Source organism: Chiroxiphia lanceolata, chromosome 4, assembly GCF_009829145.1.
Source record: "Chiroxiphia lanceolata isolate bChiLan1 chromosome 4, bChiLan1.pri, whole genome shotgun sequence".
Lineage (NCBI taxonomy): Eukaryota > Metazoa > Chordata > Aves > Passeriformes > Pipridae > Chiroxiphia > Chiroxiphia lanceolata.
This window is the reverse complement of record NC_045640.1, coordinates 62,214,471-62,238,276: the sequence shown is the minus strand read 5'-3', so window position 1 is coordinate 62,238,276 and position 23,806 is coordinate 62,214,471. Positions and strand designations below refer to the sequence as shown.

Below are 23,806 nucleotides of genomic sequence, written 5' to 3'. Positions count from 1 at the left end.
CTTGTGTGACACTGTGTTTAATTACTAAGTATTCTAATTACAAAAAGACTAACAATCTTATTTTTACTTTCTGTTTAGGGTGGTGTAAATACTAGCATAAAGCATGGTGGTATTTATGTGAAAGCAATTATTCCCAAGGGAGCAGCTGAAGCAGATGGCAGAATAGAAAAAGGTAATATTTCCATTCTTTCATTTGGGACTCTTAATGTGAAAAAAGGGCAGGGAACTGTCTGTGGTGGACAGTTCAGTATCCTGTGGCCTGGATACAAGTCCTCTTGTTTGCCTCCTGTCCTTGTACCTTTTTCGCTGGGAAGAAGAGCTGTTCTTTCAAGCTACTGCAGTTGTCATTTTAAATATTAAATTGATAATTCTGCAGGTGAACATTAAAAAAATAGTGTAGAACAACTGCAACCAGCAGTGCTGAGACTGTGGTGTGGAAAAACAGGAGATAGCTGCGGGATTTTTATTTTATAAAACAGCTTGTGTTAACAGAGAATGCTTCTCTGTTCTGGCCATGGAGAGAGAGGGCTTTGTATTATGTGTGGCCTTATTGCTTGGCATGCTTGGCAACTTGATACAGAAAATGCTGTAATTGTTATGGGTTGTCTCGTTTGTAAGCCAGGCCACATTCCTTTCTGAAGTGAGAATTCTCTCTGTAGACTTAAGATTTCTTTATTAGAAAGAGTCTGTGACAGGTTGTCATTCTGTTGTTAACACTAGTTTTGACATGGGATTATCCCACAGAATCGTAGAATCATTTAGATTGGAAAAGACCTTTGAGTTCAACCATATAGTTTGTTTGCAGAGTATGGAGAGGAAGGAGAATTTGCGTAAATAACTGTCCTTGTTAGCTGAGACTTGAAGCTTTCTGTGCATCGTGTATGTTTTATAGGTGATGTTCTGCCTACTTTTTCTTAAATTATTAATCATTTGTAGGTGACCGCGTGCTCTCTGTCAATGGGATTAGTTTGGAAGGTGCTACCCATAAGCAAGCTGTTGAAACTCTAAGAAACACTGGACAGGTAAGTGGCTACTGGTTCTACTCCTATCTGTAGTAAACCAGTTCTTCATGAATGAAAAGAGACTAGAAATTCTCTCAAAAAGAGATTGGAATTCTCCCCAGTCTTTGGTTACTTTAGATGTGCTTTTTCTTAGCCTCCCTGGCTTCCTGGCCCTCAGGTCTTGCTGCCCACCCTAGTGAAATTCTGGCTCTGTGTGCAGGTGAGGTCTGTATAGAATTGGTTTCTCCTAGTTCATGGGTTTCATAGGAAGGAAACCCAGGTGCACAAGCTGGAAAGCAGGTGTAGCAGCATGCTACAGGTCTGCACCACTGAGGAGACAAGGGCCTTCGTATATGCAGCTGTTGGTAGATTTACCTGAGTCTTGGTCTTTTTGGATAGCGCTTGATTCTGTCAATGGCATGTCCTCATTTAATAGTGCTATTTATGGTGACTGCTTCATATGTGGAGGTGTGTGCATACCTGAAAAGAGCCAGTGAATGTACACATTCAGAACTGCTAAGGACTACTATTTGTATTCACTTTGTAAAATGCTCTTAACTTTATTCCCTGTACAAATGTGAAAATGACGCTGTCTTAACACCCTCACAGCTTTATTGGAAGAAAACTCTTTCTTGCTCTGTGTTGGCAAGTATCTTGCAAGTCCACTATGGTATTTTGGAGGTTGTCACTTAACAGCCCTTAAAATAAGGAACAAATGGAGGTTATATGGGGAGGGGAATGCCTATAAGATATGCTGCTGTAAAACTTAGGACTTAAAAGCTAGAATAAAACACGTACTGTGGACTGTGCTATCTGTTGCCATTTAACTGGAAAATGTTTCATCTCTTTAGGTGGTGCATCTGCTGTTGGAAAAAGGCCAGCTTTCAGGGGCCAAGGCTCATGCTCCAGCAACAACACAGTGCACACCTCTAAATCAGGTGGGGCAGTGTGAGCCACAGGAGAAGCCAGCGGCAGAATCTACAAATGCCAAAGATTACAGCTTTGTCACTGCAGGTCAGGTCACATGGAACAACTGTCTTAGCTATCAAAGCATCCTTTAGTTTTCATAATATTTTTCTTCAATTCTTAGAACAACAGGAGATGGAGCTGGTAGGAATGTATACCAGGCCCCTGCACATAATGCAGTCTCTTCCTTTGTGCTGTTGCATTTCTTTTTAAGATTGCCTTTCACATCCTCATTGCTTTGTTTAGCTACTATTAGCTGTTCCCTCTCTCACTATTTCTTCTTGTTTCCCAACTTCACCGGTCTTACACACCAAATTTGTAGCAAGGTTGGAGGAAGAGGGGTGCTGCTGTATCTGATGCTGCTAAGGAGTGCCAAGGGGTGGTTAAGCTACTTATACATAAATGAGAGCTTCTGTAGGTCCTGCAGTTCCTGTCTAGATGAGAGAAGACATCAAGAGCTACATGAAGAGATCAGAGGGATTTGTATAGCTGACTAGAGGTTGACATATTTCAACCTCTTCTGCTGATGACTTGTAGAAGTGAAGGGGAGCCTACCCAGATGGTGGAACCAATGCAGATACCTTTGGGTCTTCTTGCATGGAATTTATCCTGTCTGCCAGACCAGAAAGGTTGTGTCACTCTGGGCTTTTTAAAGCTCCTTAACAGACTTCCTGGCAAATAATATTCTGGAGACACTCTGCTTTTCTGTATATTGATGTTGTCAGGGCATGCAAGCAGACTGAGAAGTCATGATCAGCTTTTTTGTCCTCTTTACCTTGGAGGGATCTTTTAGATAATACTTTTGTTCAATAAAGTGAGAGAATCCCATGAGGGGGAGATTGCCCATTGTCATGTCTGGAATAAGAGCGCCAGACACTTTTTTTTCATGGCCAGTGTGCTGTAGGAAATAATAAGTTCATGTTTCTTTTGCAGAGAACACATTTGAGGTGAAACTGTTGAAGAATAGCTCAGGCCTTGGGTTCAGTTTCTGCCGTGAAGATAACCTTACCCCAGAGCAACTGGGATCAACTATTGTGAGGGTGAAAAAACTCTTTCCTGGGCAGCCTGCTGCAGAAAGTGGGCAAATAGAGATTGGGGATGTCATTCTGAAAGTGAATGGGGCATCGCTGAAGGGTTTATCCCAACAGGTTTGTATCTTTAGTAGCGAAACTCACGCTGTGTTAGGCTTGCAAGTCTTGTGGGGGCTGTGTCTAACAATGAATCCACTGTGGCCATAGGAAGTCATCTCTGCTCTGAGGGGAACGTCTCCAGAAGTCTCTCTTCTCCTTTGTCGACCACCATCTGGAATACTACCAGACATCGATCCTTCGTTGTTGGTAAGGTGTATAGCACGTGATTAATTTTTTGTTTTTAATTATTTGCTATTTTAGGTTCATTTATTAGATCAGATGAGTGGGTTAGTTAAATGCAAGAGATGCAGATGGAAAAATGGGGAGGATGCTCACAGAGATGTGGTTCTTGGAGTAAATCCCTTAGAAGTGCACTAAGCATTTTGTGAAAATGTGAAAAGAATACATGGCTTTAATAATTTTTTCCTCCATTTTGTGTCTTAAGGGAAATTGGTTTAATACACTGTTTCTGTGGCAGAGATTTCATTGCAGCCTAGTGGTTTGAACTTGATATCAAACAGAAATTGGATAATTCTGTGATTCTGTGAAGGATATTGTGCAAAACACCAGTTTGTCTGGTATTGATGCATGTAAAAACAGAAAAAAGGTTGCCATATTCACTTGAAATTAGAGATGTCCCAAAGAATAGTTTCAATATGTTCCAATAAGTAAATTGAAAGAATACCAGAGCATTTTAGGATACTTCAAAGGAGTGGAAATTAAATGTGTTTCAACAAAAGAGAATGTGGGGGACAATTTGCCTGAAAATCAGACTTTCCATAATACAGGAAAGTGTAAAAGTAGTGGAGACAAGTCTTCAGTTTCAGTTCCCCAGGGAAGTGGTCACAGCACCAAGCCTACCAGAGTTCAAGAAGTGTTTGGACAATACTCTCAGGCACTTGATGTGATTCTTGGGGCTGTCCTGTGCAGGGCCAGAAGTTGGACTTTGGTGATTCTTGTGGGTCCGTTCCATCTCAGGATATTCTGTGATTCTTTGATTCTAAGTTATTTTAATATTATTTTCAAACACTAAAAATAATTAAAATCTGATGAGAGAAACGTAAATGTACAAATAGAAATTTAAGTGAAATTAAAATTGAAGTAAGAGGTAAGCAATTGAAAAAACAAATAATACAAATAACTACTCCTGTAATAAACCTGTTTGTAGTGTGGAATAACTTTAAGAAAACAGTGCATATATTAAAAGAAGAGGAAAGCCAATGAACAGATGACAGTTTTTGTTTATAACTTTATCACAGGTTGATGTGTTAACGAACACGAGAATTTGGCCATAAAAGCCTAAAGGAAGCTTTTAAATTTTGTCTGTCTGCTAGCTGACATCGTGGTTATTGGGAATACGTGGTTATTGGTAAAATTGTTCTTCATCCTCATGGGAGTTAATAACTGGGCTAACAGTTGCCATTTGGCGTAAATTATCTTAGTTTTTGTAGCGTGTGGTGTAGCTTTTTGGTTGAAAGCTCCCTTGTTTCCCTCCTACGTGAGATTGGTTTGACTTTAGTTGCTCTGTAAGTGTCAGCATTGTGATCTGGTTGGAAGGGATTTCATGATAGTTGCCTAGAGGACTACTGGGCATAGCTTAAAGGCATCTATCAGTAGGCTTTCTAAAGCTGAAGCCAGGGGTATATTTGTTTTCTTATTTTCTGAATTTTCTGATTTTGAGCAGTATATATTGCAAAATTTTGCACACAGTGTCTTGGTCAAGTTGCACTGAACTTGGCGAAACTGATATGTTCACACAACTGAGTAAACATCTAAATGAAAGTAGGCACTGACTACTTGTTTTTGGTAATTTTCTACAGCCTTTGAAACTTTCTTTTGTCATCAAAACTGGATTATGATGAATTAAATGTTTTTGGTCTCTGTAGACACCCATCCACTCACCCCAACAAGTATTTCCAGAGGTCAGCAGAGAAGTTGCTGGTCCATCAAATGGAGAACAAGGTGATAGCTCAGATGAAAATGAAACTACTGATCTGAGCAAGAAAAGGCTAAAATCTCCCTCTAGAAGAGACAGCTACAGCGACAGCAGCAGAAGTGGTGATGAGGAGGTGATGGACTCAGCAGCACAGGTGGGCCTTGGCTGGAGTTCTGCACTGTACCAGAGCTCGGGTGAAGCTGAGACACGGGCACAGAACCAGTATGAGGCACACAGTGGGCAGAAGGAGGCTGTTCGCACCATCCTGTATCACGATCAAGAGGTCCCTAGCAAGGCAGAGCTTGAGGACAGGTATGCTGTTGGTAATTATCCTCATAATATTCCAGAAATGTTTACAAAAACATTTTGTTGGACCTATTCATGGAAACACTTCTTTGTTTTGCTTTTTAGATCTACATAAAGTCCATATTGGTCCATATATTAATTTATGAGTCACAGCCTTGTTGTACTTATTCTTGTTTTGTTTTTTTTTGTTTTTCTGGTTTATATCTAGTAATACACCACTGGATTTGCTGGAGATCCCAACCTGTAGAACTGTACCTGATGTTACCACATCCATTTTAATAAATGACTGTTATGCTACTCCTGCCTCTGAGCTGACTCCACACCTGGGAGGAATGGATTCATTACTCACCCAGCTGGAAAAAAATGCTGAAGAATACGAACCGGTAATTTCCTGTTTCTGTCTTTCAGTAGCATAGATTGTACTTCTGTGGTCAACTGGAAGTTGTCTTAGCCATGATATTCGGAGTGACTGGGTAGAAATTGGGCACATTGATTTACAAATGGGATAGTTGCAGGTTATACTTGCACTGTCCTGGGCGTGTGCCATGTAAATGGCACATGTAAAAGTGCCATTTGTAACCAGTGAACCGCAGCTGCTCATGCAGTGTCTGCAGGCGTTTTCTTTCTGGGCACTGAGTTGGTACCTTTCCCTCTGTGAATGTGGAGACATCCATGTGTACGTAGGTAGATGTGTTTGTGTCTATTTCATGCCTCATTTCGTGCTGGAAACCTTGGCATTAAATATTTATCTACCTCTAAACCACATACTCAGGAAGCTGAAATGGCAGATATCTTGCTTCTGCACTTTTAGTTTTCTGGGTGATTGTTCAGATATCAGAGGATAAATTTGGGCAGCAGGGGCATCAGTAGACCCTGTTCTTTGCTGCATTTATAACTATGAATCTCAAAGACTTTCTGCTCTGCTGCAGAATGCAGCATATTTTTGAGGCTCTTCTGGGATAGTTTCTTGCCACCCCAAAAGTGTCTTGTGTATCAGAAGGGACTTTTGCTTCCATATCCTCACATAACCTATTCAAAGATTGAAAAAAATTAAAATTGAGCCTTGATATGCCTCAGTTGTGAAGGTCTTTCGGGTTACAAAGCTATTCTAGCTTATAGTCCATTTTGACAAGAAGCAAATTGTATTTTTCTCTAGTCACTTCTTCAGAACTTTTTCTCAAACCTTCCTGATGCTCTGTGATTTTTTTTAAATGCAAATGAGGCAGATCCATATCTTTCAAATCAAAATTAATGCAAATTAAAATAGGCCAAACATGTCTATGTGTTCACTTCCAAGATAAGCTATAGTATTGTATCTCACTATAGGAGATTGTTCACTTCACTGTAGAAATGTTCACTGACTTTGTTCTGAATACTTCCTGATCTGTTATTTAAAAACAGAGTCTTTTTTATATATGGAACTAGTTGAAGGTAAAATAGGATTTTTGACATGGGCCCTCACAATTTTGTTTAAATCATAGGCCTTTGGCCCAAGGTTAGCTCCACACAAAACATTATTTGGTCCTGTCATTTAAATCAATAGGTTAATCAGTTGTCTGTTTCTAACTTTCTTAAATTCAGTAAAACATTCATGTTGCTTCTGACTGTCTGCATTGTAAAGTGTTGTTTTCTTCCCCTAGGAGGTAGAGCTCCGAGTCACTATGACAAAGTCAGAAAAGGGTAGTCTGGGTTTCACAGTGACCAAAGGTAATGATAATGTTGGCTGCTACATTCATGACATTGTTCAGGATCCTGCCAAAAGTGATGGGAGACTACGACCTGGAGACCGACTGATAAAAGTGAGAGAATTAATGTTTTCAGATGGAGGGATTGCATGAAAAGGACAACTTTGAGTCAAAAAAAAAAAATCAAATGTGGTTAAGGAACAAAGGCATGCAGCTTCTGAGAGGCATAAATTGATAGCAGTTGAGGAACAGCAGTAAATGCTTCCTCAGTAATGCTGTCTTACTTGGAACTTAGCAAGGAGATCTCTGTTGCTTTTATTTTTGCAGGTTAATGACGTCGATGTCACCAACATGAGCCATACTGATGCAGTAAACTTTCTCCGTGCTGCCCCAAGGACTGTCAGATTAGTGCTAGGGCGTGTTTTGGAGTTACCAAAGATGCCAGTGTTGCCTCATTTACTGCCTGATATTACACTAATGTGCCATAAGGAGGAGCTAGGTAACACACAATTACACTGCTTTTTGGCCTAAAGCAAAATTATCCCCTTCAGTTACAAAGAAAGCTTGATTTGGTTTTTTTCTGCCCTCTTTTCCTTCAAAGGTTTGTTGTTATCAGGAGGTCATGACAGCCTTTATCAAGTTGTGTATATTAGTGACATTCTCCCCAAATCGGTTGCTGCCAGAGATGAGAGTCTCCATGTACTAGATATTATCCATTACATTAATGGAGTAAGCACACAGGGAATGACTCTGAAAGAAGCCAGAAGAATGCTGGAAACATACCTTCCAAAAGTGGTACTCAAAGCAACCAGGTATGTTTTGGAAGCAAACGCTTCCCTGTAGGTTTTATTTTTCTTGCATGATTGTATGAGTATGTGGGTAAAACATGTTCCCAGTATGACAGGAAATTCACCACAGTGATACTAGGTGGCATGTTATTGAGGGCTGATGCCACAGAGAGGATCTGTATGTTCACTGGTTTTTGTTGTAGTGGAGCAGAAGGGCACTTGGTACTTGCCGTGCTTTGTGCTTCTTGGGAACACAAGGCTGTGTCCAGCTATGAACTACAAGTGTTCAAACAAACCCCCTGCTCCTTGGGTCACAACAACCCTCTGCAGCACTACAGGCTGGGGAAAGAGTGGCTGAAAGGTGACCCAGTGGAAAAGGGCCTGGGGGTGCTTGTTGACAGCGGCTGAATGTGAGCCAGCAGTGTGCCCGGGTGGCCAAGACCAATGGCATCCTGTCCTGTATCAAAAAGTGTGGCCAGCAGGATCAGGGAAGTCATTGTACTTCTGTACTCAGCACTGGTGAAGCCACACCTCAGGTGATGTGTCCAGTTCTGGGACCTCCCTTCAAAAAAGGCATCGAGGTGTTGGAGTGAGTCCAGAGAAGGGCAATGGAGCTGCTGAAAGATTTAGAGAGTAAGTCCTATGACATGCAGCTGAGGGAGCTGGGAATATTTAGTCTGAAGAAAAGGAGGCTCAGGGAAGCCCTTATCACTATCTACAACTACCTGAAAGGAGGTTATAGCAAGGTGGGGATTGGCTTCTTCTCCCAGGAAGCTAGTGACAGGACACAAGGCAATGGCTTCAAGCTGTGCCAGAGGAGATTCAGGTTGGACATAAGGAAGAATTTTTTCACTGAAAAGGTGGTTAAACATTGGAATGGGCTGCCCAGGGAGGTGATGGAATCACCGTTCCTGAAAGCATTCAAAAAACAACTGGACATGGTACTTAGTGCAGTGGTTTAGTTCACAAGGTGGTGTTCAGTCAGAGGTTGGACTTGATGATCTTGGAGTACTCTTCCAGCCTTAATGATTCTATGAAAATACTGTTTTCAAAATATGAAAATGGTTATACAAATACTCCTTTTTCTTAAAGCTGCTACTGAGATTTCTATAATCATAAAAATGAGATAAAATGTTGGTTTGTGCTTAAATAGTTCTAGTGTCACGTGGTTGTCGCAGCACACTGATGAATGTCAAAACCCCGTGGCACAACTAGTGTGCCAGTGTGTTTTCATTGACCCCTGCTGTTCTTTTATGGCAACAGTGTAAAAAAACTCTACATTACTCTTTTTCACTATTTACCTAAAACTGAAACATTTACTTCATTTTTTTTAAGTCTTCCAGCCATGCCTGCTGTTCTTTGCTTCTTCTCTCCCTTTCTCCTTCCCACTGTATTTTATCCCAGAAAGGGAAGGAGTTGCAAAGTCCTAGGGCTGCAAGGTTGAATCTTTTTGTCAGAATCTAGAAGGAAAGTCCAATTCTTATGAACTCTTCAGTGCTCCCTGAAGTAGGAAATTACCTAGCTATCACTGCTTAATCTCTGTCATTGAATATCATAAGTATTCCAAAACTGTTATAATAGAAAGCATGATTAGCAGTTTTACCGATAGTACTATTTACATTGATATGTGATGATTACCGCGATTTATTTATTTATTTTTAATAAAGATTTCTGTAAATATTTCTTTTCTTAGAGATGGTCATGCAGTGCTCCCAAAATCCAAAAGCCCTGAAAACTCAAATCCATGGCCAGTGAAAGCTAATGGTAAGATTTGTGCTCTTACTCATTGCAAACGAAATGCACATGTTTATAAAAACGAAGGAACTGCTACGGGCCTTAAGATACTATCCTAGTCCAACCTACTGTGATCAGCTCCAACAGCTGTTTACTTGATCTTTCTTTTAAAAGCTACATGAAAAGATATTCAACGACAGTTTCTTTATGATTCCATTTCTCACGTAGTTTAGAAATTCTCCCTAATATCAAGCCTAAGTCTTTCAAGGAGTTAAAAAAAAAAAAAAGTTGATTATTATAACTGTTATTAATAATAACGATGATGTTGATGTTGTTTCCTCTGTTCAGGCATAAAAATACCAATTTGTTACATTGGAAAGGGCTTCAAGTTCCTTGTTCACTTTCTTAGACTCAGGGTCCTTTACCACCTGCATTTCTGTGCAGAGCAACTGCTTATGCAGTTATTTACCATCTCAAGCATTTACTTTTTCTTTGAAATGTGACCCTTAGCATTTGACTTGATTCATTGTAGTCTTGCTTTTCGTGCTCCCTTTAGTGTATCTTGACAACTTGGAGTACTGATCTCACCTAATGAAATTATTGCAACTCTAACAGTAGTGTTGTCCCCATATTTTCCAAGCATGCTATTCTGTTTCAATAAACACAGTCAAGCTATTCATTAGGAGCAAATCCTATAACCAGATCTTGAAAGATCCCACTCAAAACCCCCTTCCTGTAATGACTTGTCATCTATAGGTCATGACAAGACGTAAGGTTACTCTTAGTCTTCATTTATTTCATCTACCGGTTTCTTCATTTATAAAAGCATAAAGTATATGAAGATCCAGAACTTCACTAGTAGCTGGGTTTATATCATCTACTACTGCTTCCACTTGGTCTCAGGTACCTCTGGGGTAGGCAGTGGTCTCTGACATCATAGTGTCACTCTTTTCTTTACCAAGAAGGGAAGGGTGCCCTTGAACAAAGACCCATATGTCAGATGATGTTTTTTTTAAAAAAAAATGTAATCATTGACAGGTCATAGTGGGGTTGTATTTTGTACATTTCAAGGGAAAGAGAATCAACTTTGTTTCCAAAGGTGCACGTTTCCACTGTACTTCATTAAACTATTTATCAACATTTCTCTTTGCCTAGAGTTGCTTACTTGTATTAGCATTCAGGCTTTCTGATCCCATTAAATATAACATTCAAAAAGCATTATGGAGTATAGTCAATCAGCTGTATGTTTGGCAGTGCTGAGAAACCAGGTAGGCAGAAATGCTACTCATGTCAGAACATAATATTAAATACCTTGTTTCTTTCATAAAATAATTGATGGGGACTAATTTAGTTTCTGTGAAAAATTGCTTTGAGGTTGTTGTTTTTTACCCATTTTTGTTTAGGCTGTTCCTGTGGTGATCCCTGTGATAAAACAGTAAAGACAATTGATGCTTACGGGCCAAAGGTAACTATTCCTCTGTTGTGCCTATTATCATTAACCAGAGAAAAGGATCTACTTTACACACTTTAAAAAAAATAAATTAATTAATTAAACAATCCATTAATCAAAGTATGCAAACCCACTATTGTCAGTTGATACGAATAAGCAGTGATCATGATAAATAAGCAAGCTTTTTAAATTGATCTGCTCTTTCTTTGGAACAGCTTTATTGAAAGACAAGTAGTAATATGAGAAGGATACAAGGCTATGATCCAGAAAACTCCGTTCAGCCCCCAGTTTATGCAGATGCTTGCATGTTACATTTGCTGGGTGGTTTTCTTTTTTTCCCCCCTCGTTTTTTCTGAGAAATGCTGTGTTGTGGGACCAAAAGTATTGAAGCCTGCATATGTTTTGTAGAGGTTATAATAATGTTAAATACTACTATATGCTCTCTTGTAGAAGCTGCTTCTTCATCAACATGTATTTTTTTCTCATAGTGCTTTAAAATCTTTTTATTTGCTCTTTTCATATCAAAAGCTTCCCACCCATCACCCAGCTATCTCAAATAAACCCTGATTCATATTATATTGTTTTGTTGCTGAGAAGAGAACGTTTTAATGGTTGGTTTCTGCTTCAACAAACTGCCAGACTCTTTAAGAGCTGATTTGAACTGTTCTTTGCTTTCTTAGATAAATGGCAATGGCATCCTAGGACCTTCTCAGGGAAATACAGAAAACAATATCCATCACACGAAGGGACTAATGAACCTCTCAGGACCAGGAGATGCACCTTCCCTAGGATTTACCAATCAGATGTCAGATTTTTCTAAGCACATGGACAAATCAGGTAAGAGGAGGTGAGGTGGAGACAGCATTATTTTGTCTGTAGTGTACAAGAGAATCATGGCGTTGTTGAATACGCTGAAATAAGTCAACATTGGGCTGGCAGTCAATTTTGGAAGATCATCTCCAAGTTGTGTGCTTTGCTTTAGAGGATTAGTTGATGTTGAAAGTAGATTTATGGAAATTGGATTCTGTGTTAGAGAGAAATGAAGACAAGCCATGGTAACACCCAGAGATAATGCCATGGTGCCTGCCCTTTTAATTTTTTTCCCCCAAGCCATTCTATGTTGGGAAAACTTGTAATTTTGTACTATTTTTCTTCAGGAACAGAGATTCCAGATGATGAGTATTATGATGAGGATGATCACAATGAAGTTGTCCAATATCTGTTGGATGTTGTAGATGAGGAAGCTCAGAACCTCTTAAATCGTAATAATGCAAATTCAGATGCTCAGAGTCTTCTGCATCTCAAGAAGGCTGCATCAGAAGATCATCTGCCAGGTAACATGAGCCATTAAAAAAGCATATCATTAACAGCAAAACACTTTTTGAAAGAAGGTGCCAAGTAAGCAGTTGATTTGTCCAGAGGGAGAGTTGACATTGAATTGATGTGTGAACTGAAAGTTTCCCAAGTTGAACACAGACAAATAGTTGCTGATTCAGATGCAACTTAATGAATCAGGTTCTGGTTTGATAAATCTGGATTTTGCTTTAAGTAGTCTGGGAAAATGATTCCCATTCTGGCATTCTTGCCTCTTGAGTGAAATTCATATTGTGTAGGTACCCGGTCCTGCAGCTGTAGTTGTGTTGGAATGCTGAGGCATTTCAACATTTCACTGATAGCAGATGGCACAACTTGGAAATTCGTTGAGATCTCTCAAAACCAAACAATTTTCCAACCTGCTTTGTCTCTTTTAGAAAGACTGGGGTTTATTTCAGTACCTACTTCTGTCTGTACACCTTTCTCTTCCTTCATTCCATGTCCTCAGCTTCACTTGTTATTAACTGAAATTCAGTAAGCAGTAGGATTTGTAGTTCCTTTGTGGTATCACCCTATGTACGCATGCTCCAAAAATTCAGGTGAGATGCTTGCTACTTCTGTAAAGATTTCTTCCAAAACTCAAGATATACCTTCCAAAATTATAATTATTTCAGCACTTTTGGTGCACCTCAAGATCCCTGGGTTATTGTCATTGGTTATTACATTGGAAATCGGGGATTACTGAGGTTCTGGCTGTGCCAGCTGAGGAATATCACTGGAGTTCCAGCACTTCCAATTTCTTGTAGCTGGCATCTGTCCTTTGCAGCTGAAGATGAATTGAATCCATAGCACAGCAGCAGCAGGGTGCTACCATAGCAGACAGATACAAGTCAAGTTTTATCTGGCACATCCTAATTTGGTTTTGTTAAACAAAGAGCGAGTAGAATCCTGATTTAGATCTACTCCTGGTCCAAAAGTAACTGAATTGCAGAAAAACTGTTGACATGAGAATATGATAACTTAGTCATACCAGCCTGTCCATCTGTTTATGCTGTGACACAGATATTCTATTAGCTGTGCAAACAGCCTCATATACCATGAAAGCTGTTCCAGTTATAAAATAAAGGAGCCTAAAATCTGATTATCCTGTACAGTAAGAGCTCTTTTCCAACATGCTGGTAGCAAAGGGACTTAAAAAATGTTCCTTGGTTATTCTGGCACCTGTATTCCCTGTGTAGTGCCAGAGAGGTGTTAACAGGATTCACATCTGTGAGGGAGTGGCTCCTGGACATCTTTTGGTATGTTTATGCTGCATCTCCAGATTTTCTTATTCAATAGAGATGAATGGAAAGGTGACAGAAGATAAGTCTGAAGACACAGACTGTGATGGGTCATCTTTACCTGAAGATTTTTCAGAGGTAGGATGGCAAGAAGCTGTCAGACATTTGCCAATTTTGGTTTCTCAGATACCCTTTGAATTTATTTTCCTTACTGGAAATAACTTTAAATGTCTTTTAAATGAGAACATCATTGTCAGTAGTAGCTTTAAATGGTGTACAAACATTTATTATTTAAATAGCAAATGATTGTCATAAATTAACTATATAAAAGAACAAAGCATATAGTTATTTTATGCTGTCATATAAAGTCCAGCAACTATTTTTTTCAAAAAGAATGGTAATAAACTACCTTGTTAATGTTACTTCAGGCATTTAATCTAAGATTTCACTGATTCCTGCTCAAAGAAGGGAAGCAGTCACAATGAATGCTGTGTAAACTTCACTATCCAAAACATATATTTGAAATTTCTTCTACTGTTTTTTTGCTAGGATAAGTTCATTAGCTTGAATAGCTTCTATGTGTGGTTTACCCTACAGTATTATGTGTCCTGTTTTACATCAATCACTAGATGCCTAGGTTTTGTCTCATGTTTCAAATCAGCAGAACTCTGTCTATCCAGCATATCCTCGCTGCTGCAGCTTTCTGTCCAGTTAGTAGAGCTGAAAATCAAATCAGGAATCTGGCTCTGTGTCAGTGTGCTCTAGGAGAGCCATGAGTAAAACTCTGAGTATGGCAGTGGAAACTTGCAAGTTGGCCTAAGAAGTATAAATTTTTTGTGGTGTTCTTCTTGAAAAAAAGATGGAAATGCACCTTCTCTTTTGAGTCTTCATGTCTGTTGAGGAAGGTGCATATGGGAGTATGTGTTATTTAGAGGTCAAGCCCTGTTCTGTTCTGTATAGGAATTGTGGCTTGACAGGAGGCACTTTTCACTATCAAACTTATCTCATAAAGGGTTTTTAAGTGTTAAAACCAAAAAAAGTCAAGTTAGATGACTCTGACTTAGATGACTCTAATGCTGCTGTGAGTCAGGATTGATTTTAGCATAGTTTTTTGGCCTTCTTACAGCACAGTATTTTTCCAAGTGCTTAGTGTTCTTGTCCTCTGTTATTTTGGGTTAATGAGATGTCTAAAAGAGGAAAGTCTTTCATTATGTGCTGCTTTGAACTTAGTACCCTTCAGAAATAGTCCATGTAATTGTTAATTGTTTAAAGTTTGCACTGGGTGAGTGTTGTAACTATGTCCTTTATTGTGTTTTGAAATATTTCTTCTACTAGCCAACACATGTAAATGGTTGTGAAGACTATTGTGAAGCAAAAGCTGTGCCAGAAAGGTAAGATTTCTGTTCCAGTGTTGCTTGAAAGCAGACCTGTGGAGTCTGAAACTCTGAAGTGGAATGTGTTATGATAAGAGAAAAACAGCAACAACAAAAAACAACAAACCAACCCCAAACCAAAACAAACCTAATAAAATATCTATGCAATGTCTTGTTGAATTTTCTCTGTCTGTTCCTTATTTGAAAGGTTATAATTTGCCTGAATACTATTCAGTTTTGTGGTTTACTATGCCCTAGTTTTACTTGTTCCTTTGATACATGGTTATAGCAAACCACTGGACTGTGTTCAGATGCCTCCAAATAACATAATTTGCATTGTACTAACTATTTGGTACTTGTATGTGAAGAAAACATTCAAACAATGTTGTCTTCAGTTCAAAACTGTATAAGCTTCATTAGTGTTACTTCTTCTGGTTTTAGAGCACTGTAACTCACCTGGATACTTCCACTGGTTCCCATTGGGTGCCTGGGGCTTATTTATTTTACGTGGAGTACTAAGGATATACCTGGCCAAGTTACTATTTGTCCCTTTGAGCCACTTTGAACTGTATGAATTCCCAAGATTGTTTTTCTTTGTGAAATAATTTTAGTCCTTAGTCTGAGTGAAATTTTAGTCGAAGTTTTTATGCTTTTAACTTTGTGGGAAGTTTTGGATTGAAACTTAACACAAGCAGTGACATTATGACCTCAAATACTTAATACGTTTATCACCGTCTTCAACAAAGGTAGAAAACTTCCAATTGAAAATAGATGTTCTAGTGTGTAGGTACTGAATTATATGAATGATAAAAATCTGCTATTGGATGCTATTTAATTGCTTAGCCTTTGAAAAGTTATTACTAGAGTCATGTATTCCCAACTCTTTTTCCGCTGTTACTTTTTTTAGGTCCCCTCTGAGGATATTAAAAAAAAAAAAAAAAGAGATCACTTGTATGGGTCCAGTCCAGAAATACTTGTAGCTATAATTTAATTTACTTTCTGGAGACTTTTTTTACTAGATTGCAAATGTGTTGGTTATTTCTAGGTGTTCTTTTTTACTTCCATACTTTGTTCTCTTACAGATCTCCTCCACAACCCTCCTTGAGCCAAGCAGATGATGATGAAATCACGTGGGGAAGTGATGAACTGCCGATTGAATCAGTCAGCCAGGAACGTGTAAATAAAGGCAAGAACATTTAGCAAATAATCAATAGAAAACTGAGGATCACATTAAATAGATGGAAGTGAATATTAAGGTGTTTTGGATATTGTTTTGAGGGTGTAAAGGCAGGTATAATGAGAATTCAAACAGCTCAGCGACCACCTGGAAAGGTGAGATGGCATTAGAAATGTCAGTTCCTGAAATTCGTATACAGCAGCCCTTTGCATTCATTTAAAAAAAAAATAATAATCCATGTAATACTTCAAAGTCACAGAATCAGAGAATCTGCTGAGTTGAAGGGACCCACAAGGATCATTGAGTCCAGCTCCTGGCTCTGCACAGGACCATCCCCAAGATTCACACCATGTGCCTGAGAGTATTGTCCAAATCCTTCTTGAACTCTGTCAGGCTTGGTGCTGTGATCACTTCGCTGAGGAGCCTGTCAGTAGATTTAGGACACTTTGAATTCCAATACCAGGGATATTTTTTTGTTCTTCAGAGAAGCACTGAAGGCCTGATAGAAGGCAAGCTGTATTGGAAAAAAGTTGTCTTTCAAGTGATAACCAGGAGATGTGTTACATACATGTATAAGTGCTGAAAACCAAGTTACCGGCTGTACTGTCTTAAGTGGAGAGTTCTGAATTCATACTTGTGTGCATTCATCAATTTTTTTAGAGCTTAGATTTAAAATGTATTTGAAGTTTGTTTAAATGTATTTATTGGAATTTCAGGAAAAAACTCCCTTTGGTTCCTGGATTCACCAGAGCTGATTTTGTGTCATACTGGTTTTGTTAGTTAATTTGGTTTTGCCTCTGAAACGGAGAAGTATATTCTCTCAGGTGTATGGAGGCATTTGTAGTGCAGTGGTGAACAGCAACATGCAAATCCAGCATTGCACTACAGCTTGTTTCCCTAGTTTTAGATATTTATTTATATCAATCAGTCTTGTTCTTCCACTAGATTTCCCTCTAGTGACAACTGAAGAGATCTCTGCACTCCCAACTGTGAATGTGCTCCCTGGAGGCAAGTACTCGGGAGCCAAATTGAAGTCAGTGATCAGGATGTTGCGTGGATTGCTGGAACAGGGAGTCCCTTCTAAAGAAATTGAAGTGAGTAACTACTTGTCCCTTAAAGTCCTTTTTTCCTGTATGAAATAAGAATAGAATGGCTGGATCATCACTGCCTTGAATACCACAGCTCTTTAATTGGCAGCTCAAAAGGGATGAAAAGAATTAACACCAAGGACTTCTCTCCCTTCCCCCCACTAGCTGCTGAGAGCTAAGACTAGTTTGAATTCAATTCAATTCAAAAGTATGTTTACATCATTCTTGGTTCTGGTAAATTGCCAAGTGAATATGATGTTAACAGGCATAGACGAAGTAAATAAAGGCTGTGAAACCTAGCTGCTGAACGTGAAACCAGGCTTTCCAAAGTCTTAAGTCAGCCATGTTATATGATCTCTCTTTTGGGAGACTGAGATAAAATATTTACTGTATAGTAGGTGGGGGTTTTGTTTTGTTTTGTTTCATTTTCTTAGCAGTGTAAAATTAGATTCCTTCTTACAACTGCATTATTTTGCATCGCCACATTAGGATTTGATTTTTAACAATTCTATTTGTTAATGACTTCATCATATAATTCCTCTTAACACTTGTTACTGTTCAGTGTTTTCCTAATGCACATGTAATTTCTTCTTTAAAGAACCTTCAGGAGTTAAAACCTCTGGATCAGTGTTTGATAGGACAAGCAAAGGAGAACAGGAAAAAGAACAGATATAAAAACATACTTCCTTGTAAGTCCTAACTAATCTGAAGTTCACTGTTGATATTCTGTTACCAGCTGTATGGTCAGATGGATTAGATCAGAAGTGGGATGATTTGATTCTCCATCCTAGTAGGGAAAAAATTAAAGCAAGCATTTATAAAGCAGTTTGAGATCAGTGAATAATATATTATTGTATTGTAGTAGTTAGGGATAGATGTTCACAGACTTTTCTGTTGTGTCAGCAGATCCTGTGTCTTAAGTGATGTATACAGAGGGAGCCAGATAAGATTTTTTTAGCTTTACCCATGTAAAATTGGAAAACCAGACATGTATACTATTGTCATTAAATTTCCTGCCATAAAATATTGTTAGGTGTGAGATGCGTCAAGAAGTAAGAACTGACAAAGATTAGTTCTGAATGAGAAATATTAACCTCAGTTTTTCAGAGGTGCTGCAGTTCAAATCATGCATCCTGCCTGTCTGATGATTTGTATTTCTCCTCTAGATGTCTTCTTTATTTGAGGTACTGATTAATATCCTAAATCAAGTATTTAAGTGATTTATTTTTTTGAGTAAGATCTGTGGAAGCATCTGTGGAGATAAGTACTATGTGAATGTGTAAAGCTCACATCTCTATTGTGTGAAGGTCTAATTATGTGCACACATAACATGAGGTCTTTTTGTTGTGTGGGAATTGCAGATGACACCACTAGAGTACCTCTTGGGATTGAAGGTGGATACATCAATGCCAGCTTCATTCGCATGCCGGTGGGGAATGAGGAGTTTGTTTACATTGCATGCCAAGGACCTCTTCCTACTACTGTAGCAGATTTCTGGCAAATGGTTTGGGAACAAAACTGTACTGTGATTGCCATGATGACTCAGGAGGTTGAAGGAGAAAAGATAAAATGTCAGCGTTACTGGCCAGATGTCCTCAATAAAACCACCATGATAACTGATAGACTACGCCTTGCTCTTGTGAGGCATCAGCAGCTGAAGGGCTTTATCATTAGAGTGCTGGAGCTTGAAGAGATTCAGGTAAGTGAATGTAATTCTGCATGCTTAGAGTTTTTTTCTGGGTGTTGGCATATTTATCCTTATACCTCTAGTTTGCCTGCTTTTAACTGCACTGTCTACATCAAGAAGTCAAACAGGGCTTCTCTTTGCCCAGCGAGCATGACTGGGCAATGCTTCCTCATTGCGGCTTGTGCTACTGCGTGACCTTTTAGTTGGGCAAGGAGATGATTTCATTATGCTAATGAAACTCTAAATTTTGGCTCTGTTTGGCCGCAGAAACATATATAGGGATATGAAATTCACTGATAATTCAGTCTGGCTGGTTGACTCCTCTGTGTGATCAGCTCAGTCTGCACAGCGAACGTTATACTATTAAATTACTTGCTAGTTATTTTCAGTTTAGCTCATTGTTTCTCTTTTCTTATTGAATTACAGAACATCTTCTTTGGGCCAGTCCCATTCTTCTGAGATTTTTCTTTGGGAACTTTCTCTTTTCTTTTTATTCTTGCCACGTGTTACATGTTGTCGTTGTTGCTGTTGTTTTTGAACCTCAGACAGGTGAAGTACGGCACATTTCCCACCTGAACTTCATCGCCTGGCCTGACCATGACACCCCTTCTCAGCCAGATGACCTGCTCACTTTCATCTCTTACATGCGGCATGTCCACAAGTCGGGACCCATTATAACTCACTGCAGTGCAGGGATCGGGCGATCGGGGACCCTTATTTGTATAGATGTTGTTCTGGGGTTAATCAGCAGAGACCTCGATGTGAGTATCCAAGAGGATGGGCTCAGTTGTGCTTTTGACCTGTAGGAAGTATGTTCCATTGAAGCTATTCAGTTGCTTAAAGAATATGCCGTGCTTTTGGCAGTAGCACACTGGACGTGTGTTAATGTGTCACAAAGCCGGGTGTAAAACAGCAGTACCTATGAAATGTTTCTTCATTGATGACCCCAAGAGAGAAGAGCTCTTATATCCACTGGTCTTTGGGTTAGCTCAGGGGATCTTAAGTGGCTTTGGTAATTGGTGGAAAAGTTAAAAATGCCTGCCTTACCTGACTGTGTGTACTCAGTGGAACTTTCATGTTAAATAGCACTGGGGCTGAGCGCTGTGGCACTCAGTCAGTCAGAGATCCATGGACTGTTTTAGGACAGCTAGAAGCCAACCAGAGTGTCTGTTTAGGCAACTGAATCAAAAACTCATTGTACTACAAACATCTCAGATGAGGGTATGTAAATTAACTTCTCCAGCACAACCAGGGATATGCTTTCTAGGATGATCCACAGGAGGGTGCCAGCTTCCTTATGTTTCTGTCCTTCAGCAGCCTGGTGTAGCAAATCTTTTGGTGAACTTGTAGAGAAGATGAGCTACGGTCATGCTTAGCTCAGTGGGATTCCTAAGTACCCTCTAAATGTCTAGTACTTTATAGATCTGGGGAAATAAAAAGAGTTTTGTTAGGTTGCACCAAGGGGCTCAGTTTTCTGCACATTCAGCTCCCAATAAGCGTAAGCAAGAGGACCTGTGCACAGAGAAAGAAAACGAGAAGGATGGTGTCTGATGTAGGAGGGCCACATCCAGATTGTCCAGAGACAGCACATGCTGTTTTTCTACCAAACAGGCATAGGCTACAGTGAATCATTTGTTTCACTACTAGTGCACCTGGTTCTATTCCTTGGCTTGATGCTGGGGATGTTTCTTTTCTATGCATGTATGTCTTTTTCGAGTTCTTAACTTGCTGCTTGTTTTGGTAGTTTGACATCTCAGACCTGGTGCGCACGATGCGTCTGCAGAGGCACGGAATGGTTCAGACAGAGGTGAGTCAGGCTTCCCCAGGTACACACTAAACCAGCTGACAAGCCAGAGAACTTCCTGTGATGCACACAGCGATTGTCTTCGTGCACTCTAATGCAACGTTTGTGTCACAGGAATTAAATCCAATGAGTAGCAGTATATATTTAACAGTTATAAACACAAGCCATTTTTAACATGCTGTACTGTTTTGATCTGTGTTAAAAAAAAAATAATAGCAAGTTTTCATCTTCAAAAGTATGTGTTTATAGATGACCTTTTATGGCTAAAAATTGCATTACAAACTGAAGAGAAGGCTTAACTGTAGCTGCTATGAATCACCAATACTACCAGAGATGTCTTGAAATCTACTTTGGGGAGATATTCAACCAGAATTTAAATGAATCTTTTAAGAAAAATCTAGATCTAGGACTAATTAGCTTTACATTAGAGGTGGCCATCACAAGGTCTTGTTAAAATCTGCAGCTTTTCTTTGAATAGGAAGGAATTATGAAGTCACAGTTTAAAAAGAACCCTGAAATTAAACCACTAAATTATCATCCCCATCCCCACCTCACAGCCCAAAACATATATTAGCCTCTACATCTGTATCACTGAGACGAAGATAAGAAGTTGCACTCTCTGAGTTCTTTATTAGTTGGCATTGATGGCATTCTGTATTAGTTGGCAAGACAATGAAATTCACTTCCTGTCTTCATTTCTACTTATGTACTTACTCTCCTTTAGGTGTTTTTGGTATGAAAGGAGGATTAATGTCCCATATAAAATTATATCTTTAGTGGCAGAGGCGTATCTGTATTTGTTTTAAGTTGAGGTTGAATATTTCTCCACTGTGACCTTTTTGTTTGTTCGGGTTTTTTTGTTTTCTTTGTGGGGGGAGGTATGGGGGGGTTGTTTATTATTATTATTATTGTTATTATTATTTAATAGTAGAATAAATGTTGAAATCAGGTGCTGTACAACTGCGAAGTGCACGTGAGATCACTTAGGTGGTGCAGGCATTTTTCACATTGCTGTAATTTCCCTTGCAGGATCAGTACATTTTCTGCTATCAAGTTATCCTTTATGTCCTGAATCATCTCCAACATGAAGAACAGCAGAGAGACAAATAAAATACTGCAGCAGAAGCGCTCATAAAATAAGGAAGCAAGGAGGTCGAGAAGCTCTCAAGTGTTTTATTTGTTCTGCCAATAGTTTTCTAGCCCCTTTCTTCAGTTGCTGTCAAATGTCTTTTCTATAAAGTCTCTCCATCATTCCAATTAAGGTATATAATTACAAGGGAAAGGGATAGCTCGTACAATACCACTAATGTCTTCAGCCGCATGGACACATATGTGAGATTTTTGTATAACAATATTTAATAAAGCTGCATTTTTTTTGCAGCTTCCTTAATATGTCATAAAAATACAATAAATAAATAAAAATAAAAATGTTTTAATTTAAAAAAGAATTCAAGAAGAAAAAAAAAGTAATCTTATAGTACTTCCTGCAGTTCTGCAACTGTTTTGGGGTATTTTTTTCTTACGGAGTAGGGGAGTGGGAGGGATGAAGCAGTATTTTTATCCTGGCAAACTTTATTACAAAGACATTTTACTAGTCTCCCTTTGAGAGCTTGTATATGGCACAGAATTTTTGCCCTTTTAGTACAATTACAACTGTTTTATAGAGGGTATCTTGAAATCAGCATTTAAGCTTTAAGAGATGCCTGTTAGCATAAGGATAATAGTGAATGTTAACTGTATCACAGTTAATAATGTTTACTTCATAGAATTTCATGTATATATTTATATACTTTTACAAAAAAAAGGCTGAATTATTGGGTGTCTAACCTTATAACTGATTAGGCATCTCCACTGTGTAAATAAATAATATACCTAATGTACACTGATCAATGGGTCTGGGTATTTTTGCGTCCTTGTGACTGATTTTTCTTGGCCTTACATGGCATCATTCACTGTGGTGACTGCCCTTCTTAAGACGTGCAACAAAAGGGTCTGTGCACTTTGTAAATTTTCAGTATCCTTCTGTATGCATTTGAAAAAGTCACAGAACTGTGGGTTCCTTTCTGGAGAGTTTCCCCACTATGGTGAAAGGAAGAGAATATTTTCCTTCCCTCCTTGTTTTTCAGCATACCTGGGCATTGAGGCCATTTCACTTTTTTGGAGGGGTGTTTTTGTACTGTTTGCACTACAGCAGTGATCTGACATGATTACATGATTGCAATGATTACAACAATGTAATCTGCTCTGCTTACAGCAACAAGGTTTGAGGTGGGAGGCAGGATGTCTGCGTTCTAAGTATCTCAGTGGTTTAGTGATACAGTCAACAGTCAAAACTTTTCTGAAAGGAAAATGTCATTTTAGGTTCTGTGGGAACTCTGGATGGTGAATAACTGCCTTCAGCCAACACAGCAGCCTCGTGTTTGAGCAGTATTCCTGTCCCAGCAACCCTTGCCAGAACAGAAGCTTTTCACTTGTGCTATCAGGAAGGGTATAAGAGTACTAATTTAACAGCATTCTGCATTGAAGTAGTGGAAATAAGGTTCAGAGGCCTGTGGTTATCCAAGGTTTTGACTCTTCAAGATAGTAGCCCACAGTGTTCCAGTGTCCCAAAACTGAAACAACCACTGTCTTACTTGGTTAATGGTATTCTAGCTAGCAATAGTATGACTTAAAAAAGGAAAAGAGCCTTTTTCACTTGTCAGAGTAATACTGTGTTTTTTATTCCCTTCAGCATAACAGCATAATTGTGTGTTTTTCAGAGCAGCATAGTTTGAGAAAGGAAAATTATTTCTGTATAGGTAGAAGCAGAGGCAAATTGACCAGCTGTGTTGACAGCACACTTATATGAAGGAGCTTTAAATTGAAGGCAGAAGATTTTTCAGGACTGCGGTTGTCAACAGGCAAAGTGAGTAAATGCAGTTAGTTGATACGCTGCTGCTGTTGTTTTAACATAAATAGTAAGTTCAGAGGATTTGGGCATGTCTGGTTTTTAGAAACAAAAAAAATATTATGGTAATTAGCAAATATGGTTAAGGCAGTTGAATTCTTCTTTTAAGTGTTTTGAGATACATGCCAAATAATGTAGAA

At 39.0% G+C, this 23,806-nt stretch overlaps 1 protein-coding gene across 4 annotated transcripts in view; it reads left to right on the top strand.

Annotated features, from left to right (window-relative positions):
• PTPN13 (protein tyrosine phosphatase non-receptor type 13) overlaps positions 1 to 22,605 on the top strand; it is a 73,928-nt gene extending 51,323 nt beyond the window's left edge. For all 4 annotated transcript variants that reach the window (XM_032685238.1, XM_032685237.1, XM_032685236.1 and 1 more), the window contains 23 exons: positions 79 to 172; positions 937 to 1,022; positions 1,853 to 2,015; positions 2,901 to 3,115; positions 3,206 to 3,304; positions 4,984 to 5,345; positions 5,548 to 5,722; positions 6,980 to 7,138; positions 7,352 to 7,523; positions 7,626 to 7,836; positions 9,506 to 9,576; positions 10,950 to 11,011; positions 11,677 to 11,833; positions 12,154 to 12,330; positions 13,649 to 13,728; positions 14,926 to 14,981; positions 16,046 to 16,149; positions 17,086 to 17,234; positions 17,827 to 17,917; positions 18,590 to 18,927; positions 19,461 to 19,676; positions 20,660 to 20,722; positions 21,749 to 22,605. In XM_032685238.1, the coding sequence (XP_032541129.1) occupies positions 79 to 172; positions 937 to 1,022; positions 1,853 to 2,015; positions 2,901 to 3,115; positions 3,206 to 3,304; positions 4,984 to 5,345; positions 5,548 to 5,722; positions 6,980 to 7,138; positions 7,352 to 7,523; positions 7,626 to 7,836; positions 9,506 to 9,576; positions 10,950 to 11,011; positions 11,677 to 11,833; positions 12,154 to 12,330; positions 13,649 to 13,728; positions 14,926 to 14,981; positions 16,046 to 16,149; positions 17,086 to 17,234; positions 17,827 to 17,917; positions 18,590 to 18,927; positions 19,461 to 19,676; positions 20,660 to 20,722; positions 21,749 to 21,829 (3,381 nt within the window). In that variant the 3' untranslated portion in view covers positions 21,830 to 22,605. The remainder of the gene's footprint in view (positions 1 to 78; positions 173 to 936; positions 1,023 to 1,852; positions 2,016 to 2,900; positions 3,116 to 3,205; positions 3,305 to 4,983; positions 5,346 to 5,547; positions 5,723 to 6,979; positions 7,139 to 7,351; positions 7,524 to 7,625; positions 7,837 to 9,505; positions 9,577 to 10,949; positions 11,012 to 11,676; positions 11,834 to 12,153; positions 12,331 to 13,648; positions 13,729 to 14,925; positions 14,982 to 16,045; positions 16,150 to 17,085; positions 17,235 to 17,826; positions 17,918 to 18,589; positions 18,928 to 19,460; positions 19,677 to 20,659; positions 20,723 to 21,748) is intronic.
• Positions 22,606 to 23,806: the final 1,201 nt, after the last annotated feature.